Below are 24,962 nucleotides of genomic sequence, written 5' to 3'. Positions count from 1 at the left end.
TGACTAGACAGTTCCTGTTGGCATGCCATCTGATGGAGGATCCCCCTCCCAGGCACATCCGGATGAACCTCCGACGTTTTCACAGCGACATCCAAGACGTCATACCATCGGACGTCGACAGACTGTCAATTGCAAGCGCCCGGGAAAAGATGCATCAAATGACGGTCACCGAGGCCATTATGGCTACAGATGCAACAGAGTCCTAAATGAACACCCCCCTGCGATATCGGATTGTGAGAGACTATTACCCAGGCACTCTAGAACCGTCATGGCACCATTAAGAGCCGGCTGGTGCAGTTTCCTCAACTGCTACCGTGATCGTATCATTCCAGGCACTTTTCAATTGTCCTGCTAGCTCTACAAGTTTGCTAGGTCTACAAATTTGGTTAAGACCGAATGAGGTGGCGCAATTTCTCCAGCTCCCCTTTCCACCCACAGACACAAATTCAAATAATTAAGTCTTTATTATTCTAATTTCAGGAAAGCACTATCGGCCACAGTCCAACTGTTACAACAACACTGTGTGACACTTAAATACACTCATTACGCGATATAATCCTTTTTGTAAACCTAGATGAGTAGATCATTTTACCATTTTTAGAATCTTCAATATACCCTAACAAGTAGGAAAGTATAGTAGGACATGGCGGACTATATGATACCCTACACCATGGGTATATTTTGAAAATTATTTATTTTAAATAAAGAAACTTTTATGTTGAATTTTACATTAATTCCGATGTATTTAAGCAATTTATTGATGAAAAACTAAATTTCTAAAAGAGGCTTTATATGGAAGTTAGGGTCAAATATAGGCCGATCCTCAACAAATTGGGAAGAGGGATGTAATTTTTTATAGAGGTTAGTTATGCTGAATTTCATCTCGATAATAATGGTCATAAATACATTTTTGGACGTTTTCGGACGGACATGTCTTAATTGACTCAAAAAGTGATTCTGGGTCGATCGGTATACTTTAAGGTGGGTGTAGGACCAATATTTTTATGTGTTACAAACATCAGCACAAACGTATAATACCCTTCCCACTATAGTGGAGTAGGGTATAAAAATCGGAAGATATTAGAAAAAAAACGCTTTTTATTTGACTTGACAGACTAAAAAATTATATCTCATAATTTCTTTAACCGATTTAATATTTTTCAACTGTTTTGAAAAGATTTTCCTTTATACTTTTTAAAAAGTACACACACTTTTATATTTTTTACGGAAATGTGTAAAATATTTAGATCTAAATACAAATTTTTATATTTTAAATTTTTTTTTTTACAATTCAAGATCATTTTTGACCCACACTTTATACTTTATACTTTTTAAAAAGTACACACACTTTTATATTTTTTACGGAAATGTGTAAAATATTTAGATCTAAATACAAATTTTTATATTTTAAATTTTTTTTTTACAATTCAAGATCATTTTTGACCCACACTTTATTTGAAAACATATTTTTTAAATATTTTTTATTTTAGCTCATACTTTTATGAATAAAATAAGATTTAGAAGGTTGAAATCAAATAAAAACTGACAAAAACAATTTTTTTTCGTAAAAACAAAAATTTACCATATCTATCATAGCTAAAGTTAATTATACATTTGAATAATAAAGCTTATATTTTTGTTGCATCTTACGTTGATATTTTACTTTAGCAAAGAGAGATTTGTTAAATTTTAGTTTTTAGGAAAAAAATCTATTTTTGTCAGTTTTTATCTGATTTCAACTTTCCGTTTGTATTTAGATCTAAATATTTTACACATTTCCATAAAAAATGTAAAAGTGTGTGTACTTTTTATAAACAGTTGAAAAATATTAAATCGGTTAAGAAAATTTTGAATTATAATTTTTTTTTCATGCATGTTTCTCCTAAATACGAACCAGTTTATTACACCGTCCGACAAAGAGAAAAATTCGTTAGACACGAACCGAATGATATACGTCTGAAACTATAAATTTAATGGAGAAAAACTGAGTTTTTAGTTTTTCATTTCATGATCCGGTCTGTGTACTTTTTAAACGACTTCAAAGTTTTAAAAAGTACATTTTTAAAAAAATGTTTTAAAATATTTCTACTGATCAAACAATGTCAAATTTGATGTCAAGCGAACAAGAAGAGTTGGGAAATATTTTGTATTATTTTTATTTTATACTGTCAGTATAAAGTAATGTCAAGAATAACTTTTAAAATTTGAATCCTTTAATATCTATTTAGGCTTTCAATATTAGTTTTTCAAAAAATGTTTCAAAGACATTTTTTACATCTTTTGATCTTGATAGAATAAAATAAAAATAACACAAAATATTTTATAACTCATCTTAAATATTAAAATTTATTTTAAAATACTTTTTAAAACTTTTTTGACGAAATGAAAAACTAAATACTCAGTTTTTCTCCATTAAATTTATAGATTCAGACGTATATCATCCGGTTCGTGTCTAATTTTGAGTGTGGGACGGTGTTATAAGTTGAAGCCATGCATTTAATACTTTTTTTGCACTTTTTCGGACCATAGTCGAATAACATTCACACTATGAATAAAAATTCGATATTTGGATGTCAAAAATAAACCATATTATTTCAATGACATGCTTATGTAAATTTCATTGGTTTTTTCACCAAAGTTTAATGTACTCTCTCCTCACTTTTAACTGGGTTTTCATTTGTAAGCAAATATTTGGTTTATAAAATCGAAAAACATGTAATCGCTTTTTTGGATGTGATTAAGATGTCGTTTGTAAAGTATGACATCAATTATTTTTTGCTGGGTTATAGAGCTCGGAGTTCAGGACTTTCTGGTGAAGTGGATACTATGCATGCTTTGCAGTAGAATTATAAACTCAAACCTAGGGAACACCACTCCTCTACTGTGGCTACTAGAGGTTAACGGTATTCTAAAGCTATTTGACGTGGTGCTACTGTTTAATGGAAAATTTCTATCCATGATTAGTGACATTATGGAGACTGCACTAGGTGAACTCTCCTTATGGGCGAAAGATAGGGACTAGACGTAAATCCTGGGAAAAAGGAACAGGTACTATTTACCAGAAGGTACAAGGTAGACCACTTCAGACTGCCAAAGTTAGATGGCGTGGAACTAAGTTTATCTAGAGTAGCTAAGTATTTAGGGAATTTCCTTCATAGCAAGCTGTCATGGAAGGAAATTACTCAGGAAGAAGAATTCTATAGGAAAGAATTGGGGTCAGCAAGCAGATATGGTAGATTGGATTTACACATCGGTTGTAAGGCCTATTCTAACTTATGGTTGCATTGCTGGTGAAGGCTTTGAGAAAGGACAGTTATAGAAAAATTACCAATAAAGCTCAAAGCTGTTACTGGTGCCATTAGAAGCACTCCATACAAAAATTCTGTACGAAGTAGGTCAAGGTACTTGATCAGGGTAATTCCCCTCGTGGAATTACGGATTACTATTCTGGACTTCGGGGAAACACCTCTGATTGAATTTCCAACTAGGGATTATTAGCTTGTATCCGATAAGCTGTATGGTGGGTTTGCAGTATTCACTGATGTGTGCAAGGTGGATACCGGCACGGGTGCCGGTATCCACGCATATGTATACCCTGTGCTTATGGTCTCCGAGTGGATATGCATCTTTTTATGGTACATAACCCTTCTAAACCCAAACCATGCGTTGCCATATGGCAACGCCAGCAAATAAAGGGTTAAAAATTGTATAATAAATATTATCTTGAATGTATTCGAATAAACACATACCTGTAGATGTGCAGCCTATCCGAAAAAGGTATCCAATCTAATTTTGGCTGTTCGCCGCATTGTTGGCCAATTGCAGCAAAAATATCTCCGATTTTTGATAAACTTTCTGACAAAGATTTATTGCTTGATGGAGGTGCACGTCTTTCATCAATGGAAATTGCCCTCGATAAATCAGATAATCCATCACCAATGCGCTGAAATTCTTTCTTTGATTGAGTCTGATATCGTTTTGTCATGTCATTTGAAATTGCTAACAAATTTCGGACCGACAGGTCCATGGAATGAATAAACTGTGAACAACTATCCATTTGTGAATCTACATAAGATGGTAGTAATTGTTTTTCTGGAGGTGATATAGCCCAACAATAAGTAATGCCTACGTAAGTGTCGCGTTCTGCTTTTCTTTTTCCCATTTTCCAAACCTTTTCATCATTACACGTTAAGAAATGGTGCCAAACCTCGCATCTAGATAAAACAGGATGTCGACAAACCCAATCAACAAATTCCTGCAACTGCACACGTCGATGTTCAACAAATTGTTCTTCATACCGACCAGATATTTGCTTATCAGGTAAAGGTGGAATTGGAATAAGGCAAAACTTGTCCACCAATCTCTCATGTAACCAATCAAAATGTTTATATCGCCGAGACACCTATATAAAAGTATTAAAAATTATTACACGTTTTAAAAATTGAATTAAAGGGAATTATAAATTTATGTCTTAATAATAAGTAAACTAAAAATAAATATTTCAAATACTTTTATTTTAAATAAAAGTTAAATCTTATAGTAAAATCAAATGTATTATTGGGCATAAAATATTTCCTATGCATCACGAAAACTTTAACAACTTCTAAGAAAAACTAAAAATGTTTAAAGCACATCTTTTTATAAAATCAATCAGAATTAATAGAATCTACAAAAAAATCGTTAAAGTTCTAAACAATAACATTTATTTATTCTTTTCTTACATCACAGTGAGACAAAATAAACGAAAATTCAAATACCTGGGAAGTGATACTATTTTTCTGAAAGGTGGATCCGAGTAGAACAAGAATATGTTTTTGAAATTTGCCAAATACCTCCAAAATCTTGAGTTACGGGTAAAAACCCGGTTTTTCGTACCTTTAGGCACTTTTAAGTCAGTAACTTAGTTAAATCTGAACCAATTTTAAGTTTATTCACGGATTTAGAAAGTAGAAGCTAAGGCCTTTATAATGACACTAGCTATACCCAGTGTGCTTCGCTACCCTCATCGTAATGGAATAAAATAAATATTATTGTAAATGTATATATATCTGCAATATCAAAAAGTCCCCTATTTAAATTTATGTTTATATATTCAATATTTTAGAAAACTCAAAAAGTACCAATGAAGTACGAAAAAGTAACAAAAGACCTCTTTTATTTAATTTCATGTTTCTAGGTTCAATATTATAGAAAATTCAAAAAGTACCAGTTGAAAAACGAAAAATTACCAAAGGGTCCCCTTTTATAGATTCTCATTAACTCCGGGCTCCACATGGTTAATTTCATGTTATAAAAAACACAAAAAGTACCTTTCGAAGAACGAAAAATTACCAAAAAGTCCTCTTTTATATGTTCTCACTTACTCCGGGCTCTACGTACTTAATTTCATGTTTCTAGGTTCAATATTATAGAAAATTCAAAAAGTACCTTTTGAAGAACGAAAAAGTACCAAAAAGTCCCCTCTTATAGATTCTCATTTACTCCAGGATCTATATGCTTAATTTCATGCTTCTAGGATCAATATTATAGAAAATTCAAAAAGTACCTTTTGAAGAACGAAAAAGTACCAAAAAGTCCCCTTTTATAGATTCTCATTTACTCCAGGCTCTACATGCTTAATTTCATGCTTCTAGGATCAATATTATAGAAAATTCAAAAAGTACTTTTTGAAGAACGAAAAAGTACCAAAAAGTCCCCTTTTATAGGTCCTCACTTAATTCGGGCTCTACATGTTTAATTTTATGTTTCTAGGTTCAATATTATAGAAAATTCAAAAAGTACCTTTTGAAGAACAAAAAAGTACCAAAAAGTCCCCTTTTATAGTTTCTCACTTAATCCAGGCTCTACATGCATACTTTCATGTTTCTATTTTCAATATTATAGAAAATTCATAAAGTACCTTTTGAAGAACGAAAAAGTACCAAAAAGTCCCCTTTTATAGATTCTCATTTACTACGGACTCTAAATGCTTATTTTCATGTTTCTAGGTTCAATTTAATAGAAAACTCAAAAAGTACCAGTCGAAGGACGAAAAAGTAATAAAAAGTCCCCTTTTATAGATTCTCATTTACTCCGGGCTCCACATGCTTAATTTCATGTTTCTAGGATCAATATTATAGAAAATTCAAAAAGTACCAGTCGAAAGACGAAAAAGTACCAAAAAGTCCCCTTTTATAGATTCTCATTTACTAAGGGCTCTACATGCTTAATTTCATGTTTCTAGGTTAAATTTTATAGAAAACTCAAGAAGTACCAGTCGAAAGACGAAAAAGTACCAAATAGTCCACAGTGGGGCAGAATGGAAATTTTTTGGAAATAAATCTGGCATTTCTAAACGGCTGATCCGATCGGGATAAAATTTGGCGTGAGCGTAGCCAAGGAGTATTCGAGTTTAAGTTTTGAAGATGAACCCTGCAGATGCCCCAGGGACGGCGCTGTGGCGGCTCAAAGTAGGGTACCTACGACATGTAAAATTTTTAAACTCGTGCCATTTTTTTGTTTTTTACCCAAATACAAAGATTTTAATATTTTGTGAAAGCGCTCGACGAGATCTTGAAAAAACATGCTTGGACATACTACTTATCTCTTATAATATCCGAGTTATATTCATTTAAAAATTTAGTGATACAAAATTTACCATACCTTGGTCCGCCTTTTTTTGAATACCATGCGTAATTTTGGACCAAATGGACTCAATTTTTTCTTGTTAGTTAGACAACAAAATTTCCAATAATATACAAAAAATTTCAGATCAATATCGTTTACAGATCCAAAAATATACGTTTTTTAATTTAAAAATTCAAAAAATTTTAGATTTTTGGCGTTTTTTTGCCAAAAATGTGTCTTAACTCTTTTATTAATAAAATAAAATTTTTATTAAGAACATATAACAATTTTATAGTTTTCTAAAAGGTATCTTTACGCAGAACGCTTTGGCGTAAAAAACTTGTCCTATTTTTTGAAAATGTTGCCACTGCGTCTTTCCGAATATGACCTATTTTTTATCAAAACTTCAACTTTGGGCGACATGTTCTAAAATCCCAAAGCTGGGATCAGAAAACTGAAAGCAGTTTTGGAAACCTCAATATGTTTTCTATTTACTTCAAAAGTATTTTCCCAGCCCTGAAAGAAATGTGGACCGTATGGGCAAAAAAGTAAAAAATCCCATTTTTGGGATTTTCATTCCTATTTTTGGGAATTGCGGGATGCCCTTTGACCTTTTCAATTTTTTTTTGCATATTCTTATTTGAAATGACAAATTTAACAAGCGTTGAAAATTTCATTGAGTTTTGTTCATAAATAAAGATTTTGTCATATATTACAATTTGTTTAATTTCTAAAACTATGATTTATATCAAAATTTTAATAGGATCGCAGATAGCTACAACAATTTAGTCCATATTTATCCCTTAATATCATTCTTTAGTTAGATATGGAAATTCTCGACCCTTTACAAAAAATTTCAAGCCAATATCTCAATTACATTCAAAAATATGTTCATTTAAACCTGTGTCCTTTAATTTCATCTTTTTCATATTTTAGTATTAAGTATGACAGCACATATTTAAATCTTATATTTACCTATTTTCTATTTGTTTGCTTATCCTTATAATTGAAAGGTCCTATTATGCTTAAATTTTCAAAAATTTATAACTATTTTTTACCTAAATTTTTTCGACAGATCATTTCGTTCTGTTTCGTTTATGATCATGTAGGTAAAAATATACAGGTAATGATAATTTCGATTCATTCACTAATAAGAAATATCAATGACTGAATTACAGGTTATAGTAATATAGTCCTAAATGTTAATAGGTAGACAATTCGTAATTTTTTACTTTGGAATACCTGTATCGGAAATGACAAGAATTGGTATATAAGTAAACTTCTCAGATTTTAAGTACCATATTTAATAAATCTACAATGAAGATTACATTAAAGTACGAAGAGTTGTGTTCCGTTTTATGGAGTATATCTTCAAAAGGGCCAGAAAGAATTGAAGACATTTCAAATTATATAAAAACTACATATAGTAGAAAAGTAGACAAAACAGGCATATCAAAAATTGAAAACTTTTTACAACTTTTTGATGTAAAAAGTAAGTCTGTGGATGGAAATCAAAAGAAATTTCGATTAAAATTTTGTAGTTGGATGGAAACTACTACGGAAATCTCAACTTACAACACATCAATAGGAGCGCCTTGCAAGTCATACGAAGACTTATGTTCAAGGTAAAAAAAAGAGGGTCACACAAAAACTTTTTTCAATCTCAAATGAGGAAATTGCTGATACATTTAACGAAATGCTGAAAAAGGAAAACCAACATATGGATGTCGTACATATTGCAACTATTCTTCCTAATGCATCACCAAAACGACTTAAGCGAATTGTGGAAAGTATACCAACTCCAACATCATAATCAAATTTTACTGAAGAGGAAGCAATAGCGCTTATGTTGGAACTGGGTCTCAGTCGAAATAAGTACCAAATATTAAGAAAAGCTCTGCATGAAAAAGGACACAATATATTACCATCATACAAGGCGATCCAGGAAAAAAAAAAACAAACTATCGTACTAAATCAACAAAAAATAATGAAGAATTGAAAGAACTGAGAGCTGCGGAAAAAAGCAGAATCCAAGAAGAATTTAAAGTTCAGATGGGATTAAACATCGACAAACCACTTTCAATTTGCGGTAGTACAAATGACGGTAATACGTCGAGAAGGTTTTTTCGTGATTTTGAAATTACTTCAAAAATAACTGGAATCGACAAGGAGTTGCTTCGAAGAGTTAAAACTATTTTAATGGCACTGAATAGTAAACATAAAATTAATGAAAATCGATTTGGGGAATACACATCTGAAATTTCTAAATTACTTGTATCTCTGTATCCATGGAGGGAACTAACACCAACAGTACACAAAGTATTGTGTCATGGTCAAATAATAATTGAATCGAATATTCTTCCACTTGGAGAGTTAACAGAAGAAGCCCAGGAAGCGACGAATCGAGATTTTAAGCATGTTCAACTATTCAGCTCAAGAAAATGCTCCAGGCAATCACAGAATGAAGATATTTTTAATAGTTTACTTCTATCTTCTGATCCTGTTCTTTCAACTATGCGAAAAAGATGGATTTGTTATGAAACTCTATCATCTCAAAACAAGGAAGATTTAAAGGACTTATATTACCTTCTGGATATGTATACCGATATGACAGATTATTTTATAGAAAATAAGTAGTGTTAGGAATTAACTATATAAGTAGGTTGTAAGAATTAATTGTATTATGTTTAAGATAAACAGTTCAAATAAAAAAAGCTATTATACTAACTGATGATATTGTATTAAATTGTGTTTTATATTTCGGTGGGCGGGAAAGGTAATTTGTGTGGGGTGATTTAGGTGTTGTTGTGCGTGGCTCATAATAAAATTATATTTTTTTTTATTTTATATACAATATTATAATAAAATAATTAACTAAATAATTTTTAAAAATTGTCCAAATATTTCATTCAACACCAAATGTATGTTCTGTCATACTTAATACTAAAATATGAAAAAGATGAAATTAAAGGACACAGGTTTAAATGAACATATTTTTGAATGTAATTGAGATATTGGCTTGAAATTTTTTGTAAAGGGTCGAGAATTTCCATATCTAACTAAAAAATGATATTAAGGGATAAATATGGACTAAATTGTTGTAGCTATCTGCGATCCTATTAAAATTTTGATATAAATCATAGTTTTAGAAATTAAACAAATATGTAATATATGACAAAATCTTTATTTATGAACAAAACTCAATGAAATTTTCAACGCTTGTTAAATTTGTCATTTCAAATAAGAATATGCAAAAAAAAAATTGAAAAGGTCAAAGGGCATCCCGCAATTCCCAAAAATAGGAATGAAAATCCCAAAAATGGGATTTTTTACTTTTTTGCCCATAGGGTCCACATTTCTTTCAGGGCTGGGAAAATACTTTTGAAGTAAATAGAAAACATATTGAGGTTTCCAAAACTGCTTTCAGTTTTTTGATCCCAGCTTTGGGATTTTAGAACATGTCGCCCAAAGTTGAAGTTTTGATAAAAAATAGGTCATATTCGGAAAGACGCAGTGGCAACATTTTCAAAAAATAGGACAAGTTTTTTACGCCAAAGCGTTCTGCGTAAAGATACCTTTTAGAAAACTATAAAATTGTTATATGTTCTTAATAAAAATTTTATTTTATTAATAAAAGAGTTAAGACACATTTTTGGCAAAAAAACGCCAAAAATCTAAAATTTTTTGAATTTTTAAATTAAAAAACGTATATTTTTGGATCTGTAAACGATATTGATCTGAAATTTTTTGTATATTATTGGAAATTTTGTTGTCTAACTAACAAGAAAAAATTGAGTCCATTTGGTCCAAAATTACGCCCGGTATTCAAAAAAAGGCGGACCAAGGTATGGTAAATTTTGTATCACTAAATTTTTAAATGCCTATAACTCGGATATTATAAGAGATAAGTAGTATGTCCAAGCATGTTTTTTCAAGATCTCGTCGAGCGCTTTCACAAAATATTAAAATCTTTGTATTTGGGTGAAAAACAAAAAAATGGCACGAGTTTAAAAATTTTACATGTCGTAGGTACCCTACTTTGAGCCGCCACAGCGCCGTCCCTGGGGCATCTGCAGGGTTCATCTTCAAAACTTAAACTCGAATACTCCTTGGCTACGCTCACGCCAAATTTTATCCCGATCGGATCAGCCGTTTAGAAATGCCAGATTTATTTCCAAAAAATTTCCATTCTGCCCCACTGTGTAGTCCCCTTTTATAGATTCTCATTTAATAAGGGCTCTACATGCTTAATTTTATGTTTCTAGGTTAAATTTTATAGAAAACTCAAAAAGTACCTGTCGAAGGACGAAAAAGTACCAAAAAGTCCCCTTTTATAGATTCTCATTAACTAAGGCCTCCGCATGCTTAATTTCATGTTTCTAGGTTAAATTTTATAGAAAACTCAAAAAGTGCCAGTCGAAGGACGAAAAAGTACCAAAAAGTCCCCTTTTATAGATTCTCATTTACTCCGGGCTCTACATGCTTAATTTCATGTTTCTAGGTTAAATTTTATAGAAAACTCAAAAAGTACCAGTCGAAAGACGAAAAAGTACCAAGAAGTCCCCTTTTATAGATTCTCATTTACTCCGGGCTCTACATGCTTAATTTCATGTTTCTAGGTTAAATTTTATAGAAAACTCAAAAAGTACCAGTCGAAAGACGAAAAAGTACCAAGAAGTCCCCTTTTATAGATTCTCATTTACTAAGGGCTCTACATGCTTAATTTCATGTTTCTAGGTAAAATTTTATAGAAAACTCAAAAAGTACCAGTCGAAGGACGAAAAAGTACCAAAAAGTCCCCTTTTATAGATTCTCATTTACTAAGGGCTCTACATGCTTAATTTCATGTTTCTAGGTTAAATTTTATAGAAAACTCAAAAAGTACCAGTCGAAGGACGAAAAAGTACCAAAAAGTCCCCTTTTATAGATTCTCATTTACTCCGGGCTCTACATGCTTAATTTCATGTTTCTAGGTTAAATTTTATAGAAAACTCAAAAAGTACCAGTCGAAGGACGAAAAAGTACCAAAAAGTCCCCTTTTATAGATTCTCATTTACTCCGGTCTCTACATGTTTAATTTCATGTTTCTAGGTTCAATATTATAGAAAATTCAAAAAGTACCTTTTGAAGAATAAAAAAGTACCAAAAAGTCCCATTTTATAGATTCTCATTTACTCCGAGCTCTACATGCTTAATACCTGTGTAGAACGAAAAAGTAGCGAAAAGTCCCTTTATTATTAATTTCATGTTTCTATTTCGATATCATAGAAAACTCAAAAAGGACCAGTTGGAGAATGAAAAGTACCAAAAAATATCACTTGATACCGGGGTTCCAAATAACACCCCATTAGGATATTTAGTGTTTCTAAATTTAAAAATTTTATCTAAATTGGATCATTGTGGTTGAATAAAATCAAATTTCCCGTTTTTACCCCTTTTGGTACTATTTTCCTCCCCATTAACGAAATAAAAATTCTATTCCAAAAAGTTGCAACATCGTAGTGGGAGCCCGTTATTATGTATTCATATGTATAAGTTAATAAACCAAAAACAATGTTTTATGAAAAATGTACCAAAAATAGGTACAATTTTAACCCCTTGAACGTCCGAATATCCAAAAAGTACTAAATTCATATTTTTATTTTTTCGTTAAGTTATGAAGGAGTCAAAAATATTTTTTGAATGTGCACTGGTTTAAAAGATACATGGGGTGCGAAAAAAGTACCAAAATACAGTTTTTACCCGTTTATTCCCTAAAGGGGCCGAATTTTAAAAAAGTACCAGACACCTGTCCGTTTATTTTTTAAATGAACGGCGATAAGCTTTAAACTGTTTTTGTATCTTTTCTAGTTTAGGAGATATAAGGTTACCGAATTTACCCGTTTTTACCCTTTTTTACCCCCTAAACATTCGAATTTCCAAAAATCCCGTCTTAGTGGATCTATTTGGCGGGAGACCAACCTCCTGTCCAAATTTCCGCTCTTTAGCTTCAACCGTTTAGGCTGTGCGATGATGAATCAGTCAGTGAATCAGTCAGTCAGTCAGTCAGTCAGTAACGTTAGAATTTTATATATATAGATAGATAGATATACAACTTTTAAGTAACCTGGAGACATATGTTATTTTAGTTTTGCACCGTTGTCCAAGTTTGGAGATGTTTTTTGAAAGTATTTTATATAGGAACCATACTATTTATTAAATGAATAGAAACCCATGTCTATTCATAAGAAACACGCAACTTTGTTTTTAAAAATCCGTTAGCAATTGACAACGTTATTGATCTTTTTCTTAATACAAAATTTTTCCTAAACTGATATTCCGAAAGATGCTTTATATACAATTTGGTGAAAATATTTAGATTTATATAAAAGTTATTTATGCTGAATTTCATCGTGATATTGATGTATTTAAGAGAATTATGGAATTCAAGTCATTTTCTGAAGGAGGATTTGCATGGGGACTAGGGTCAAATATGGTCAAAACAATACAAAAATCGTTATAAATGAGTTTGCTGTAATCTTTAGTGATACTGCTGATTCTTTAGACAATACGGATTATTAGTCCCCATACAAACCCTCCTTCAGAAAATGACATCAATTCCATAATTCTCCTCTTAATATTAATGAAATATTAATGATGAAATTCAGCATAAATAACTTTTATAGAACCATAAATCCTTACACCAAATTTTTCGATGATCGGCCCATATTTAACCCTATCCCCCATATAAAGCATTCATCAGAAAATCAGTTTATGAACAATTTTGTATTAAGAAAAAATCAATAACGTCATCAATTGCTAACGGATTTTTAAAAACAAAGTTGGGTTTTTCTCATGAATAGACATGGGTTTCTAATCAATTAATAAATAGTACGGTTCCTATATAAAATACTTTCAAAAAACAGGTTATTAAACGATATATATGTCATTATAAAGGCCTTAGCTTCTGCTTTCTAAATCTGTGAAACTTAAAATCGGTTCAGATTTAACTAAGTTACTGACTTATAAGTGCCTAAAGGTACGAAAACCCGGTTTTTTACCTGTAACTCAAGATTTTGGAGGTATTTGGCAAATTTCAAAAACATATTCGAACGATTAACCGTAAATTTTTGTCGATTATTAGCTCGAATAAATGAAAATAGTCAAATTTAAAATAAGAGTAAACCGATAATCACTAGTTCATTAGAACGTAGAAATTCTGGAACTAGTTGAAAAAATTTCAAAAACAAAATTAATTAGCTTAATTTATTTATATAGAAAACGATTTTAGATGAAAATAAATAATTTCTAATATTAACATAACTTTATTAAAAAACTGTCATAAAAGTGAAAAGGTGGAAAATTATAAGAAAAATATTGTAAACAAGTAAAAGTGACTGTTCAAGTTCGATTTATGGTTTACACTTGTTTTGATAACATAAGCAAATACTATTTTTTGCAACGATCGAATCTTATTAAGCTCCGCTTTATTTGCAACTTTGTTGGAAGATTCTAACGAGTAAACCGTTAACGGTACCTAAATATTGTTTGCCACCAATTTACGTTTTGTAAATTAAATACACTTCTTTTCTGATCGTCAACATAGGCACTACCTACGTGCTCTTGGCGTTATTACTTCTACGATGTAAAATATAAATAAATAAATGCAGAGAGATCTACTATCTATTTTCATACAATCTTGGAAAATTGTTGTGGAGCTGAACAGTGACTATACACATGGCCGACAGTGTTATATCCTACACCATTGAGTATGATAAAAATGTAGATTATTTTTAATAATATCCCAGCAAAAACGTACTAAATGCATGGGTTCATCTGATAATGAACTGTTTAATGCATGATTTTAACATTAAAGTGTCATTGGCGAGCATGGGTTCGTATTTTGAAAAATAGTTCGACATTACAATGAGTGCTTATCATACATGGGAGAAGTTAATTATATCGACTAATTAATTGACGATTTCATTACCATTAAATTGAAAAAAATTATAATTATTTTTTTTTCATTAGCATTATTTTCTCTAATGGTAATGCTTTTTAATGAAACGATTTCATTAGTAATTATTTAAAAATAAATTTTCATTACCATTATTCAATGGATTTTAAAAATTTTCGAACATTAGTTCGAATTTCGAAATTAATTTCGAATATCCGAACATTATAATGTATTTTCATTAGGTGAAATCATGTATGCCAAATTTCAGCACATTCAGACTAGAAGAACTAGTTTTAACAGCTTTAAAAATTTTTCGAACACAAGTTCGAATTTTCGAAATTTTTTTTTTAGGTTTTATGACACAGAGATTAATTTAAAAACATAAAAAAATTTTCGAAAATAACTTCGAATTTTCGAACTTAATTTCGAATATTCGAACATATTATTGTATTGTCATCAGATGTACTTATGACTGCAAAATTTCAGCCAATTTGGGCCACGGGAACTGGTTTTAAAAGCTTTCAAACCTCGAATCTTCGAAAAATTTTCCTTAATATATTTTTCGACAATTATAAATACTAATTAAATTCGTTTTTGAAAATTCATTATCAAATTCATTACCATTATCAAAAAAAGTTATAATGAAAAAAATATAATTTTCATCAAATGGTACTTAAAATATTTTTCATTACAATTTTTTCTATAAATGGTAATGAAATTTTAATGCTTAATGAAAAATTCCCATGTATGGTGCTTATAACCAATGAACATTTGATGATTGAAGGTACTATGAATTTATTTCTAATTGAATAATTTCTTTTGCGTGATATTCCCAGCAAAAAATAATTGATGTCATACTTTACAAACTACATCTTAATCACATCTTAAGATGCGATCACATATTTTTCACTTTTATAAACCAAATATTTCCTTACAAATGAAACCCCAGTTAAAAGTGAGGAAAGAGATGTGGAAAAGTCATTACAAATAACATATTTGAAGTACATCAAGATTTGGTGAGAGTTGTGAAATTTACATAAGCGTGTCATTAAGAGAATGTGTTTTATTTTTGACATCCAAATATCGGATTTTTACTGCTTCTAAAAATAAGATCAGATGTAGTTCAAAGTTGCCAAAAATGAACAACATCCCTCCAATGACACGCAAATGTAAAATTCATAGGTTTTACACCCGAATTTGAAGCACTTCGGGTTACTAGTTGTGATGAAAATTCTACATCTTTTTCTACACTTTTTTTGCTGGGTTGTTAATACCCAGCAAAAAATAATTGATGTCATACTTTACAAACGACATCTTAATCTCATCTAAAAATGCGATTGCATACTTTTTGCGTTTATAAACCAAACATATACTTACAAATTAAAACACAGTTAAAAATGAGAAAAGAGATGTAGAAAAGTCACTACAAACAACATATTCGAAGTACTTCAAATTTTGATGAAAAACCAATGAAATTTACATAAGCGTTTCATTGAAAGAATGTGGTTTATTTTTGACATACAAATATCGGATTTTTACAGCTTCTAAAGATAAGATTAGATGTAGTTCAAAGTTGTCAAAAATGAATAACATCCCTCCAATGACACGCTAATGTAAAATTCATAGGTTTTTCACCTGAATTTGAAGCACTTCGGGTTACTAGTTGTGATGAAAATTCTACATCTTTTTCCAGACTTTTTTTGCTGGGTATGAAAACAAAATAAGACATTTATAACGGAGAACCGTAAAATTTGTAAAATTTTTTTAATAAAACAGAAAAATTCTCAACAGTTATCATGTCACTTTAAAAAGTTAGACGCATTCAAAGTTGCAACATGTAAAAAGTGCCGCATTTTTTAGCTTTTTTTCCAAAAACTCCATATATTCTTTTTTCAATAGAAACAAATTTTCTTCAGGACTTTATACAAGTTTTAAATTATCCGGAAGGTAGAAGCGTGTACTGCCCCCACCAGCCCTATTTAAACTTGATAAATTAAAAAAAATATTTTGATTTGAATAAAAAATTTTAAAAACGCAAAGCTCCGATACTTCCCAGCAAAAAAAGTGTGGAAAAAGATGTAGAATTTTCATCACAACTAGTAACCCGAAGTGCTTCAAATTCGGGTGTAAAACCTATGAATTTTACATTAGCGTGTCATTGGAGGGATGTTGTTCATTTTTGGCAACTTTGAACTACATCTGATCTTATTTTTAGAAGCAGTAAAAGTCCGATATTTGGATGTCAAAAATAAAAACATTCTCTTAATGACACGCTTATGCAAATTTCACTACTTTTTCACCAAATCTTGATGTACTTCAAATATGTTATTTGTAATGACTTTTCCACATCTCTTTCCTCACTTTTAACTGGGGTTTCATTTGTAAGGAAATATTTGGTTTATAAAAGTGAAAAATATGTAATCGCATTTTAAGATGTGATTAAGATGTAGTTTGTAAAGTATGACATCAATTATTTTTTGCTGGGTTATAGCAGGTCCATATTTATATAGACATATATGTTCATTAAATACATATATACAAAGTATTTTTACTATCACCCGGTAAATAACGTCACAATGGGCACTTTTATAAAAAAAACTCGTTTTTTGGAACACATTTTTTTTGCTTTAGGAATTTTGGTATTTCTGTATAAAAAAAAATAAGATTACTGGTAACGGTAACTTTTATATATTTGTGATTTAAAATAATTTCTATAATATGATTTTTGAACTTTTTCGTAAATGCTGTTCTAATAAAAGATCCGTTATATTATATATCTTTTAAAATTTAATCCCTAAATCATTAAGTTTTCAATGATACCAAATACTTGTATAAAAACTGTAAACTTAATCACCAGAAATTTCCCAAACTTTTACTCCTTTTGATATTTTTAATGCTTTTTTATGATTTTCAAGCTATTTTCGTTTATTAGTCCTGCCATAGAAAAGAAAAATTGTCTTTGGTGAGCCTATTTTTTTCCATTGGATCTAAAATAAACTGGTGATAAATTTTAACCCATTAGGATAATGAAAATTCGTGTAAGAATTGATTAAAATTTACAACTTTTTTCATCATAATTAGTAACCCGAAGTGCTTCAAATTCCGGTCAACAACCTATGAATTTTATACTAACGTGTCATTGGAGGGATGTTGTTAATTTTTGACAACTTTGAACTACATGTAATTTTATTTTTAGAAGCAATAAAATGCGATATTTAGATGTCAAAAACAAACCACATTCTTTCAATAACACGTTTATGTAAATTTCATTGGTTTTTCATTAAAATTTTAAGTACTTCGAATATGTTATTTGTACATACATATTTTATACATTCCTTCCGCCACATTTAACTGGCGGTTTCATTAGTAAGAAAATGTTTGGTTTCCCAGCAAAAAATAATTGATGTCATACTTTACAAACGACATCTTAATCACATCCAAAAATGCGATTGCATACTTTTCGCTTTTATAAACCAAACATATACTTACAAATTAAAACACAGTTAAAAATGAGAAAAGAGATGTAGAAAAGTCACTACAAACAACATATTCGAAGTACTTCAAATTTTGATGAAAAACCAATGAAATTTACATAAGCGTTTCATTGAAAGAATGTGGTTTCTTTTTGAAATACAAATATCGGATTTTTACAGCTTCTAAAGATAAGATTAGATGTAGTTCAAAGTTGTCAAAAATTAACAACATCCCTCCAATGACACGCTAATGTAAAATTCATAGGTTTTTCACCTGAATTTGAAGCACTTCGGGTTACTAGTTCCCAGCAAAAAATAATTGATGTCATCCCAGCAAAAAAAGTGTAGAAAAAGATGTAGAATTTTCATCACAACTAGTAACCCGAAGTGCTTCAAATTCGGGTGTAAAACCTATGAATTTTACATTAGCGTGTCATTGGAGGGATGTTGTTCATTTTTGGCAACTTTGAACTACATCTGATCTTATTTTTAGAAGCAGTAAAAATCCGATATTTGGATGTCAAAAATAAAACACATTCTCTTAATGATAGGCTTATGTAAATTTCACTACTCTTTCACCAAATCTTGATGTACTTCAAATATGTTATTTGTAATGACTTTTCCACATCTCTTTCCTCACTTTTAACTGGGGTTTCATTTGTAAGGAAATATTTGGTTTATAAAAGTGAAAAATATGTGATCGCATTTTAAGATGTGATTAAGATGTAGTTTGTAAAGTATGACATCAATTATTTTTTGCTGGGATACTTTACAAACTACATCTTAATCACATCTTAAAATGCGATTACATATTTTTCACTTTTATAAACCAAATATTTCCTTACAAATGAAACCCCAGTTAAAAGTGAGGAAAGAGATGTGGAAAAGTCATTGCAAATAACATATGTGAAGTACATCAAGATTTGGTGAAAGAGTAGTGAAATTTACATAAGCGTCCCAGCAAAAAATAATTGATGTCATACTTTACAAACGACATCTTAATCACATCTAAAAATGCGATTGCATACTTTTCGCTTTTATAAACCAAACATTTACTTACAAATTAAAAAACAGTTAAAAATGAGAAAAGAGTTGTAGAAAAGTCACTACAAACAACATATTCGAAGTACTTCAAATTTTGATGAAAAACCAATGAAATTTACATAAGCGTTTCATTGAAAGAATGTGGTTTCTTTTTGACATACAAATATCGGATTTTTACAGCTTCTAAAGACAAGATTAGATGTAGTTCAAAGTTGTCAAAAATGAACAACATCCCTCCAATGACATGTAAAATTCATAGGTTTTTCACCTGAATTTGAATCACTTCGGGTTACTAGTTGTGATGAAAATTCTACATTTTTTTCCACACTTTTTTTGCTGGGGTGTCATTAAGAGAATGTGTTTTATTTTTGACATCCAAATATCGGATTTTTACTGCTTCTAAAAATAAGATTAGATGTAGTTCAAAGTTGCCAAAAATGAACAACATCCCTCCAATGACACGCAAATGTAAAATTCATAGGTTTTACACCCGAATTTGAAGCACTTCGGGTTACTAGTTGTGATGAAAATTCTACATCTTTTTCCACACTTTTTTTGCTGGGTTGTGATGAAAATTCTACATCTTTTTCCACACTTTTTTTGTTGGGTTATAAAAGCGAAAAGTATGTAATCGGATTTTTAGATGTGATTAAGATGTCGTTTGTAAAGTATGACATCAAATATTTTTTGCTGGGATTTAATATAATCCAACCCACTTCAATCTTCGTTGCGTATGAGTAAAAATTTTGTGCGTTTTTTCCCACATGAGTAAAAAACGAATAACATCAATGTTTTTGTTTAATATATGGTCTGAAAAATCGCGAATAACATTGTTATATCTGTTTCGATTTTAGTGTTTTATATCTGTCTTATTTTTTGAAGATAAAATTCCGCAAAATATGAAAATTTTTTACGTTTTTAAAAACTATTTCTTATATGTAAAAATTTTGGTTCAAACGGAAAAAAGTTGTAAATTTTAACCAATTCAGTGATAATTAATCAAATTCTTCCACGAATTTTGGGTTATAAATTATCACCAGTTTATTTTAGATCCAATGGAATAAAATTTGACTCACCAAAGACAATATTTCTTTTCTGTGGCAGGACTAATAAGCGAAAATAGCAAATCATAAAAAAGCAATATAAATATCAAAAGGAGTAAAAGTTTGGGAAATTTCTGGATATTAAGTTTATAGTTTTTATACAACGCAGCAAAAAATAATTGATGTCATACTTTACAAACGACATCTTAATCACATCCAAAAGTGCGATTACGTATTTCTCGCTTTTATAAACCAAGTATTTACTTACAAATAAAAACCCAGTTAAAAATTTGGAAGGAGATGTAAAAAAATTACTACAAATAACATATTCGAAGTACATCAAAATTTGATGAAAAACCAATGAAATTTACATAAGCTTCCCAGCAAAAAATAATTGATGTCATACTTTACAAACGACATCTTAATCACATTCAAAAATGCGATTACATATTTTTCGCTTTTATAAACCAAATATTTCCTTACAAATGAAAACCCAATTAAAAGTGAGGAAAGGGATGTAGAAAAGTCACTACAAATAATATATTCGAAGTGCATCAAAATTTGGTGAAAAACCAATGAAATTTATGTAATCATGTCATTGAAAGAATGTGGTTTATTTTTGGCATCCAAATATCGTATTTTTACTGCTTCTAAAAATAAGATTAGATGTATGTAGTTCAAAGTTGTCAAAATTGAACAACATCAAATCTTGTGGTAAAAAATTCTACTTCTTTTTCCTCATTTTTTTGCTGGGTTGTCGTTGAAAGAATGTTGTTTATTTTTGACATCCACATATCGGATTTTTACTGCGTCTAAAAATAAGATTAGGTGTAGTTCGAAGTTGTCAAAAATGAACAACTTCCAACTCCGTTAGATGGTGGTTCGGGTGGCCCCTCCGATGACATCCCAGTAGGAACTGCTTTGACAGCATGATGTTATCCTGTCTGTTCTGTAAACCGAATCCGAGTAAAATAAATTAAATAATTGTTTTTTGGGTTTTTTAATATAATTGTAACTTAATATAAATGCTATGGGCATTTTAAACTCTTTTTCATTTAAAATATGATTGTTTTTCTGAATTTTACGTTCAAATAAAAATTCGATTTGCAGAACACCAAATTCAGTTTTAAAAGTTTCTCGGTTTTGAAACCTAATCGATTTACCGAACAGAAAGGTATGTTCCATAACTGAAAGCATCTTAGTTTTGTCATGCAGGTGTTCTTTAGACGTCATTTGAATGCAGCCTGTTACCGTTCTAAGGGCTGCATTTTGACAGCTTTGGAGCTTCTTCCCATGTGTGTCGATAACTCTAGGTGTCCACACTGGCGCTGCGTAGTTTATCACTGACCGGCCAATCGTTTGATAGGTAGTTAACAAGGTCATATTATCCATTCCCCAAGTGCTGCGGCTAGAGACTTGAGTACCTTGTTGCAGATTGCAGTGGTGTGCGCGGAGGACATAAGGAGGCTATCGAATGTGACACCAAGTATTTTGGGGTGATTTACCTTCGGGATTTTTTCGCCATCGAATGGTCCAACCTGTTCCAGCCCTACTTCCTTAGTCCAAGGTAAAGAGAGTTGCTGATGATTTTGTTGGCGATATTTTTAAATTCCTCGAATGGAAGAAGCTGGTAAGATCTCAAAGATCACTGTTTATCAAACCGCAAAGGTCATCAATACTTTGCCCGTGGCCAATATCGAGCAGTCATCGGCGTAAGATATTATTTGGACGCCGTCCGGGGTGTTGGGAGTTTAGACTCCACGAAAGCCAATAGCTTTGCATCTCTGATGACCTTCGTAACCTCGCTCGTAGTAAAATCAGTGGTTGGTAAACTCTGAAGCTTATCCAGTCGATTTTTTTATTTTTATAAGTTCGGCGTTCAGAGACAATAAAGTTCGTCGGTTTGTCAAGCTTAATAATTATAGGTAGATGGTCTGATAATAGTGAAACTATAGGTTGCCAGGAAGTATAGTTTCAGAGACCAGCACTACAAATTGCTATGTCTGGCGAGCTCGTGCAGTTACCCATAATTCTGATGGGAGCATCGTCATTCACTGTGCAAAACGTGGAGTTGTCAATCTGTTCCGCAAATACTATACCCCTCTGGTCATCTCCTAAATTCGAGTGGCAGTGCTCGTGATGAGCATTGACACGGTTATCACCTTCCAGGAGAAATTTGATGTCAGGGTGATAGCCTGCAGGTAAGCTGTTGACTGGCGGAATGTACACGTTGTACAGCTCAATTTCGACAGCACCTGACTTAACCGCAATCCCCTGATATTCGATGTATGGATCTGGGTTATTGAGGTCAGGCGAAATGAGTCTGTACTGCACAGAGTTGTGTACGATGAATGCAATGCCTCCACCACCGCTCCTTACGCGATCCATTCGCAAGATGTTGTAATTATTACAACGTTGTAATTGGCAGCTGGACGTGAGTTTGGTTTCTTGGATCGCTGCGATATGGACTTTATAATGCTGCATAAAGTGAGTTTCGTCTGTAATCTTACGAAGGATGCCGTTGCAATTAAACTGCATTAATATCAACACCTCAGGTCTATGTGCAGCAATTTGAGGTGTTAGTGGCTGCGAGTGTATTTGTTGTTATGACTGTGGGTATTGTTGTGTCCTGTGTTGCTGTTGGGGAGGAGGAGGTGTAACCGTGCTCGATTGCGTCGATGGTAAGGACATTGTCTATTGGTGCATCACCGGGAAACGAAACCATCACTCCACTCCCCAAGATTATATAGACCGCTGCAGTTACGGTTGGCATCTTTCCTGAAGTAGACCCGAACTGATAGTCTGTTTTGACACACAAATATCAGATTTTTACAGCTTCTAAAGACAAGATTAGATGTAGATCAAAGTTGTCAAAAGTGAACAACATCCCTCCAATGACAAGCTAATGTAAAATTCATAGGTTTTTCAACTGAATTTGAAGCACTTTGGGTTACTAGTTGTGATGAAAATTCTACATTGAAAATAAAAAAAATTAAACCGAAATATCTCTTATTTTTCAGCACATTCAGATCATAAATGGATTTTTGGCAATTAAAAAAAAAAGAATACCCGAGGTGATCAACTTTGAAGGGCTACCCTCAATCACCTACAATTGCCAATCAACTCGAAAACACCTCAGCTCCAAACATATGAAATTTCATTGCGATATATCCAATAGTTTCAGAGATACCGAATTATTTCCAAAAATAAAAGTTTCTACACCACTGTGCAACAGATGAAAATATTTTGTAAAATATGTAAAAATAATAAAATTATATAATAATTAAATAACTCCATGTGATGGCCGCTGCTGACATTATGATTTGAAGTTTGTTTAGCCTCGTTTTTGCTTTATACACCTGGCGTACTAACTAATATTTGAATTTAATATCCATTTGTTTAAAAATGCGACTATTACACAAGTTTACAAATTACATAATACTTTTTGTTTGCTCATGGAATGAAACATATATTTTTGGAAAGGGCTATGTCCAGTGGTTAATTAACAATTTTTATTTTTTATTCCTATATGTCGAAATTTTGAGATAGTGGTTTTCATTTACCATCTTCCTTGTTAATGTGTTGTGAGGAAGACCAGTAAAATTATTTATATTAAAATTAACTACAACTCTAAATATTAAATTTTTTCCTCCTAATTAAACCCCTTTTATTTATTATTTTTTTTTATATTTTTTATTTATTTGTATTTGTATATATTTTTATCTTTGATTATATATTTTAACTTTATTATATTATTTTATTGCAGAGTATTAGTTATTGCATTATTCAGTAGAATTATTTAGCTATAAATGGTCTTTGGTGCTCGGTTATAACGTTCATCGAATCTTTCCCGAATGAGACCAAAGAGAAACGAAAATAGGCAATCAATAGACCAAATTTCCCAAAGGATTTTAAAAAGGTAGGTCGAATAGTTAATTTATATGCATTTTAAGCTTAGCTATCTATTTTCAGGGAAATTTTCTAATATGGGAAATTTCATGTCAAGTGACCCAACACATAAAATCGATTTTGGCGAAATTTGCACTAAAGTTATTACTATTGGATAGTAGGTCAGACACAAATTTTCAGCTCTATCGGTCAAGAACTGCCGGACTTAGGTCACAGTTGGACATTTTAGTCATACAGGGTTTTATTCCAATGAGTGTAACTTTTCAACTATTGGTACTAGCAAAAATTGTCCAAAGGAGTTCAGATAGATATTTCTTCATTCTTTCAAAAAAAATAAATTTTTTTTAATATATATTTTTTTTTAAATTTTTTAAATTTTTATTTGCTTAAAAAAAGCTTATACAATTTCCTTGAAGGGCTTTATAGTCCCATAATAGAATGAGAGTGGGATATCTATTAGAGCCCTGCATGAGTGACTTAAATAATAAATTAAAACATTTGATTTTTTTCAAACACTGTGTTTGACTCACTCATTGTTTTATAAATGAAATGAATAGTATGAGTGTGTGCCAATCGGTAACAATTTACTTTTACATTTGTGATTGTAGAAATTTTGGCACACAGTCTATATTTAAAAATAAGTAGTGTTAGACAATACTCCCCTGCCAGCAATTTTGTAGTCGACTACGAGAAAAATTCACTTCTAGTTTACTTTTACAGACTGACTATAAGCTAACTACAATGTAATTCAGAGCTGTCCCGAAATTTTGTATTTGGCAACGTAAAGAACCGACTTTTAAATACTAACTACATGCTAACTATAATGTAATGCAGAAGTGCCTCAAAATTATCTGGAGAGAATTAATTGTATTTCAACATGTTTTCTCTTGTTTCTCTATTATTATGATTTTATTTGTTAACTTTAGTAGAAAGTAAATGTTCCAAAATTTG

General features: G+C 31.1%; 1 protein-coding gene across 1 annotated transcript in view; it reads right to left on the bottom strand.

The window, feature by feature from the left end:
- The window catches only part of LOC119609522 (sorting nexin-18), a 73,346-nt gene that overhangs the window by 36,046 nt on the left and 12,338 nt on the right, over positions 1-24,962 (bottom strand). The window contains exon 2 of the mRNA XM_037964347.1: positions 3,750-4,402. Within this exon, the coding sequence (XP_037820275.1) occupies positions 3,750-4,402 (653 nt within the window). The remainder of the gene's footprint in view (positions 1-3,749; positions 4,403-24,962) is intronic.

This window comes from Lucilia sericata, unplaced genomic scaffold (assembly GCF_015586225.1).
Source record: "Lucilia sericata isolate MDLA Ls3-8-SP2 unplaced genomic scaffold, ASM1558622v1 Contig000024F_arrow, whole genome shotgun sequence".
In the NCBI taxonomy this organism is placed as follows: domain Eukaryota; kingdom Metazoa; phylum Arthropoda; class Insecta; order Diptera; family Calliphoridae; genus Lucilia; species Lucilia sericata.
Note: the sequence above shows the minus strand (reverse complement) of the source record. Positions and strands in the feature narration are given on the sequence as shown.